Source organism: Nannospalax galili, unplaced genomic scaffold (genome assembly GCF_000622305.1).
Source record: "Nannospalax galili isolate Female #2095 unplaced genomic scaffold, S.galili_v1.0 scaffold3027, whole genome shotgun sequence".
NCBI lineage: Eukaryota > Metazoa > Chordata > Mammalia > Rodentia > Spalacidae > Nannospalax > Nannospalax galili.
Genome location: NW_008355721.1, coordinates 207964 through 212619, shown reverse-complemented (window position 1 = coordinate 212619; position 4656 = coordinate 207964). Strand labels below are relative to the sequence as shown.

Sequence of the window (4656 nt, the reverse complement as noted above, 5' to 3'; positions counted from 1 at the left end):
ATGGGCCTGTGTTGCATAAGAAAGCAGGCTGAGCAGGGGCCAGGGGAGCAAGTCAGTGAGCAGCGTCCCTCCATGGCCTGTGCTCCATCTCCTGCCTCCAGGTTCCTGCCCTGAGTTCTTACCTTGGGCTCCCTGATGAATTGTGACCCAGAAGATGTAAGACAAATAAACTCTTTCTCCCCAAGTTAGTATTGATCAGAGTATTTTATCACAGCAACAGAGAAACAAACTAAAAGACGATCTGACCCTGGTCCAGACCCCTGAGCCTAACCCTGAGTCCGGAGCCTGGTCCTGACCCCTGATCTTGGTCCTGACCCCTAAGCCTGGTCCTGACTCCAGACCCTGGTCCTGACCTCAAGGCCTGATCATGACCCCTGACCCTGGTCCTGACCCCAGAGCCTGCCTCTGACCCCAGGCCTTGGTCCTGAAATCTGATCCTGGTCCTGACCCCAAACACTGGTACTGACCCGGGAGTCTGGTTCTGACCTACTGAGCCTGGTCCTGACCCCAGACCCTGGTCCTGACCGCGGAGTCTGGTCCTGACCTCCTGAGCCTGGTTCTGACCCCAGAGCCTAGATCTAATCCCAGACCTTGGTCCTGAAACCTGATCCTGGTCCTGACCTCTGAGCCTAGTCCTGACTCCAGACCGTGGTCCTGAAACCTGATCCTGGTCCTGACCTCTGAGCCTAGTCCTGACTCCATACCTTGATCCTCAGCCCAAAGCCTGTTCCTGACTCCTGAGCCTGAACCTGAACCCTGAGCCTAGTCCTGACCCCAGAGTCTGGTCCTGACCTCCTGTGCTCAATAGCTTTATTGTCAACTTGACACTTCTGGGTTGAGGGAGCCTCAACTGGGGGACTACCTGTATTGGACTGGCCTGTGGCCATGTCTGAGAAGCATCTTGATGAGTGACTGGGGGGGGGGGGCAGCCCACCGTGGGTGAAGCCACCCCTGGGCAGATGGGCCTGTGTTGCATAAGAAAGCAGGCTGAGCAGGGGCCAGAGGAGCAAGTCAGTAAGCAGTGTTCCTCTATTGCCTGTGCTCCAGCTCCTGCCTCCAGGTTCCTGCCCTGAGTTCCTACCTTGGGCTCCCTGATGAACTGTGACGAAGAAGGTGTAAGACAAATAAACCCTTTCTTCCCCAAGTTAGTACGGGTCAGGGTGTTTTGTCACAGCAATGGAGAAACAAACTAAAAGACCTCCTGAGCCTGGTCCTGACCCTGGTCCAGACCCCTGAGCCTGAGCCTGAGCCTGAGCCCGGAGCCTGGTCCTGACCCCTGATCCTGGTCCTGACTCTAGACCTTGGTCCTCAAACATGATCCTGTTCCCGACCTCTGAGCCTAGTCCTGATCCCAGGCCTGGTCCTGAGTCCTGATCTTGATCCTGACCCCTGATCCTGTTACTGACCTCAGACATTGGTCCTGACCCCTGATCCTGGTCCTGACCTCTGAGCCTGGTTCTGACCCCTGAGCCTGGTCCTGACCCCAGACCTTGGTTCTGACCCCAAGGCCTGGTCCTGACTCCTGAGCCTGATCCTAACCGCTGAGCCTGGTCCTGACCTCAGAGATTGCTTGTGACCCCAGACCCTGGTCCTGACTCCTGATCCTGGTCCTGACATTGGTCGTGACGCAAAGGCCTGGTCCTGAGTCCTGAGCCTGATCCTGACCCCAGACCTTGGTCCTGACCTCTGAGTCTGGTCCTGACCCCAAGGCCTGGTTCTGAACCCCTATCCTGGTTCTGACCCCTGAGCCTGGTCCTGACTCCAGACCTTGGTCCTGACCCCAAGGCCTGTTCCTAACTCCTGAGCCTGATCCTGACCCGAGCCTGGTCCTAACCCCAGACCTTGGTCCTGAAACCCTATCCTGCTCCCGACCTCTGAGCCTGGTCCTGACCCCAAGGCCTGATCCCAGACCTTGGCACTGACTCCTGAACCTGATCCTGACTCTCCTGCCCCTTCACGGTGCAGCTCCCTCCCTTGCCACCCCCCCACCGCCCACCTTGATATTGCAGGCCACCGCCTTGCCGTCGTCGCCCTTGAACATGAGCTTCATACCGCGCAGCGCGCTCATGGCCTGGATGAAGCCTGCGTACTCGCAGTACTGCACATAGGCCTCGAAGTTGAGGTGTCCTCCAAAACTGAAGGTGTGGAAGTTGCGGCCGGTCATCTCCTCACGGTACGGGTCGAGCATGGGGATGTCAACGTTGCGTATGTCGCCGAACTTGCGGAAGACGCGTACCAGCACGTCCTCGCTGGGCTTCTCGGAGCCTGAGTCGCGGGGCGCGAACCACTTGCAGGGCAGCCCCTCCAGGTGGATGGTGTCGGGCCGCTCACCGGGCAGCGTCTCATTCATATCCTTGGCGTCACGGAAGAACGAATCCCAGTCGTGGCGCGTGGGGAAGTCTAGCTTGAACTCGGCGGCGCGCACCTTGAGGATGTCCGAGAACCCGCTGAGCTTGATGGTCTTGCCGTCCAGGCAGGCCAGGAAGGCCTTGACCAGGCTCCGGTTCTCCACCTCGCCCTCGAAGCGGATGAAGTCCATGGTGCTCTTGGAGATGCGCAGCGTGGAGAACTGGTGGCTGTGCACCATGGCCTTCAGCCGTTCCATCACCTCCCAGTTGGAGATGGACTTGCCGGGTTGCTTGAGCTGTGGCAGCGCCACGCTGATGCTCATCTTCGTGATGGGCTTGAGGTAGAGGCCGAGCGCCGCACACAGCTCCACCGCCTCAGACGTGTCGTGCACGATGGTGGCCGCAGCCATAGCCGGGCGCCTGGAGGGAGAGGGGAGGGTGAGCCAGTGTGGTCACGGGGTCAGTGTGGCCACGGGCTCAGTGTGGTCACGGGTCAAAGTCAGTGTGGCCACGGGCTCAGTGTGGTCACGGGTCAAACAAAGTCAGTGTGGCCACAGGGTCAGTGCACGCACACCCGTGAAGCCTCTGGCCTCAGGCCGGCGCTAGGCCTGGGCACACAGGAGGGCGCACGGCTAATCCCTCGTTGCCCCTGCACAGCACCCCCGGCTCCCACCCCCACCCAGGGCCCCAGACAACTGCACCCCCAGTGTCTGCCCCTGAACCCTGCACCTGACCCAGAGACCCAGCATCCACGTGCCCCCTCATCCTTCAGCCCAGAAATGCTGCAGAACCTGCAGCCCCCCATGGCACCCCAAGCCCCACCGTCTCCCCTGGGACCCCCGCAGTCCTCACCCCCAAACTGCAAACACAGCCTGTGACATCCAACTGGCTCCGCCTTCCCCAGTCTGACACCATGGAAGTCCCGGCATCACCTCACCCCAAGACCCGAAGACCACGACTGGCCCACAACCCCCAGAACCTCCTCGGCCCTCAGGCCTGCATAACCCAGGCTCAGGCCCAGCAACCTTCCCATCCCGGATGCACCCCAGGCACGTGCTGGGTCAGACCCACCCTTCTGCCCTGACCTGCAGACCCCGCTCAGCTCAGTCCCAGGTCCACCCCAACACCCTTCACACCCCAGAAGACTCCACACCACAGGCAACCAACCCAGGGTGTGGCACCTCCGAAGACCCCAGCTCACCCCACAACCCAGACAACCTCACTGGAACCCCTACGTCTGCCACGCAAGCAACATGTCTTCCTAGAGAAACTGCACCCCATGGCCAGTACTATCGCTGCTCAGGACCCCACAACCCTCTCCCATCGTGCCCCAGGACAAGCGAGGGCTGCCCCGACCCCCGGGGTCACCCCCAGACTCCCCATACTGTCCACCCCAGATCACCCCACACCCCCACAGCGGCACCATGTCGACACCTCATACTACCCCGTCCCCTCATTCAGCAGCAGCAGACCCCAACCGCCCCTCAAGTCAGCTGCAGACCGCGTTGCCCCCACCCCAGGGGTCACCCCGTCAACCTGCACTGAGCCCAGGTGCCCAAAACAAACCCAGGCTCTGAGCTGTGGGTCAGGTGAGATTAGGTTCCCAGGTCCAGCCAGGGAGCCCCCGCCCCTCCCTCTCCGGCCCCGCCCCCAGGCCCAGCCGATTCAAGCAGGCTCTCCTGTGGTCAGCTTAGGGCCCAGGAACCCCCAACTCAGGCCTTCGTCAGGCCCCGCCCCCGTCCCGCTCCCTGTAACCCCGCCCCGTCCGTCACTCTCCTCGTGGCCCCACCCCCGCCGCCACTCGGACCGAGGCCCCGCTCCCGCCGTCGCTCTCCCGCAGGCCCCGCTCCCGCCGACTCTCCCCCGAGGCCCCGCCCACCGCGGAACCTGCCGTTACCGACACCGGAGCGGCCGTCAGTGTCCCTGTAGCCCCGCCCCCGCCGCCACTCGGGCCGAGGCCCCGCCCCCGCGGACCCCCCCGAGGCCCCGCCCATCGCGGAACCGGTCGTTACCGACACCCGACAGCAGTCACTCTCCCTGTAGCCCGCCGTCCGTCACTCTCCCTATGGCCCCAGCCTGTCCGTCACTCTCCATGTGGCCCCGCCCCGGCCGTCACTCTGCCCGAGGCCCCGCCCCCTCCGACTCTCCCTGAGGCCCCGCCCAGCCCGCGGAACCGGCCGTTACCGACACCCGAGCGGCCGAGGCCGGGCCCGGAGCCGCCGCTCACCGCCACGGGGCTCGGGCCTGCGTCCCTGGCCGCCGCCCCCGCTACCGCAACGCCCGCCGCTTGCGACTCTCGGCCCCGCCA

The 4656-nt window shown here is 63.1% G+C and overlaps 2 protein-coding genes across 2 annotated transcripts in view; one reads left to right on the top strand and one right to left on the bottom strand.

Annotated features, from left to right (window-relative positions):
- Positions 1–4656, bottom strand: part of Akap17a (A-kinase anchoring protein 17A) — a 20891-nt gene extending 16235 nt beyond the window's left edge. Inside the window, exons 1-2 of the mRNA XM_029556107.1 lie at positions 4576–4656; positions 1997–2768 (exon numbers count right to left, since the gene is read on the bottom strand). Coding sequence (XP_029411967.1) covers positions 1997–2758 — 762 coding nt within the window. The 5' untranslated portion in view covers positions 2759–2768; positions 4576–4656. The remainder of the gene's footprint in view (positions 1–1996; positions 2769–4575) is intronic.
- Positions 3628–4656, top strand: part of LOC108491765 (extensin-like) — a 4167-nt gene continuing 3138 nt past the window's right edge. Inside the window, exons 1-3 of the mRNA XM_017803172.1 lie at positions 3628–3634; positions 3746–3899; positions 4189–4647. Coding sequence (XP_017658661.1) covers positions 3628–3634; positions 3746–3899; positions 4189–4647 — 620 coding nt within the window. The remainder of the gene's footprint in view (positions 3635–3745; positions 3900–4188; positions 4648–4656) is intronic.